Source organism: Rhagoletis zephyria, unplaced genomic scaffold (assembly GCF_001687245.7).
Source record: "Rhagoletis zephyria isolate East Lansing unplaced genomic scaffold, Rhagoletis_zephyria_1.1 Rzeph_scaffold_08955, whole genome shotgun sequence".
In the NCBI taxonomy this organism is placed as follows: Eukaryota; Metazoa; Arthropoda; class Insecta; order Diptera; family Tephritidae; genus Rhagoletis; species Rhagoletis zephyria.
Genome location: NW_016166034.1, coordinates 12,753 through 13,588, shown reverse-complemented (window position 1 = coordinate 13,588; position 836 = coordinate 12,753). Strand labels below are relative to the sequence as shown.

The following is an 836-nucleotide window of genomic DNA, read 5'->3' as shown; positions in this document are numbered from 1 at the left end:
GTAATACGAGTAATTTTGAATTAAATTTGCAAATTGAAATTTTGCATAAAAGCACTCAATGCCCACGCACACTCACTCACCCAATGCACCAGGTAAATATGAACAACTTGTGACGTGATTGAAATTTTGACTCTGCATCTCCTCCTGATCCGTTTCGCGATGATAGAAGTAGTTGAAGTTGCTGACGATTACAGGGACGGGCAGTGCGATGGTCAGTACACCAGCGATTACACACAGCGAACCGACAATTTTGCCCCAAAACCCGACAGGTCTGTTGAGTGCGATGTTGATTGAAGTAGTTGCAGTCAAGAGTTCGAATTTCGTTTGATTTTTATTTTTGGTTTCATTTTATAAATTTTTTGTTAAAATTTATTTATATATTTTTTTATATTGAGTAAGGGTTTGAAAGAGCAAAATGTATATTAGTACACTTAAATTTACTATAGGCTAGTTAGAGAAAGGATCGGCATAGTATAATACGCTAAGTTGAGAGAAAAGAGTTTAGACACCGATTTTCGTAACTTAGAAGAGTTAGAGCGCGGTTAACCACGCACGTGTACGTAGAAACATATCAAGTTTGCTGTTAATAGAAAGAGAGAGAAGCAACGTCTACTTCACGGTCATGCGGTGGTGAGTTTTTGTTAACACGCAGATCCCATAAGATAGATCGTGTCAGCTGACACGTTCTCCGTTTTTACGTATGTACGTGGGTAACTGCGCTTTAACTTTTAAGGCAAAATGAGATTTACGCTAGTAACACGTGAGCATGTGAAACTACAAATTTTTACGCTAAACGGAGTGTAACAGAACTAAAATTCAATTTGATCGCGATAGTA

General features: G+C 37.8%; 1 protein-coding gene across 1 annotated transcript in view; it reads right to left on the bottom strand.

Moving 5' to 3' along the window:
* LOC108375447 (potassium voltage-gated channel protein Shaker-like) overlaps positions 1-614 on the bottom strand; it is a 10,960-nt gene extending 10,346 nt beyond the window's left edge. Inside the window, exon 1 of the mRNA XM_017631577.1 lies at positions 81-614. Within this exon, the coding sequence (XP_017487066.1) occupies positions 81-138 (58 nt within the window). The 5' untranslated portion in view covers positions 139-614. The remainder of the gene's footprint in view (positions 1-80) is intronic.
* Between the last annotated feature and the right edge of the window lie 222 nt (positions 615-836).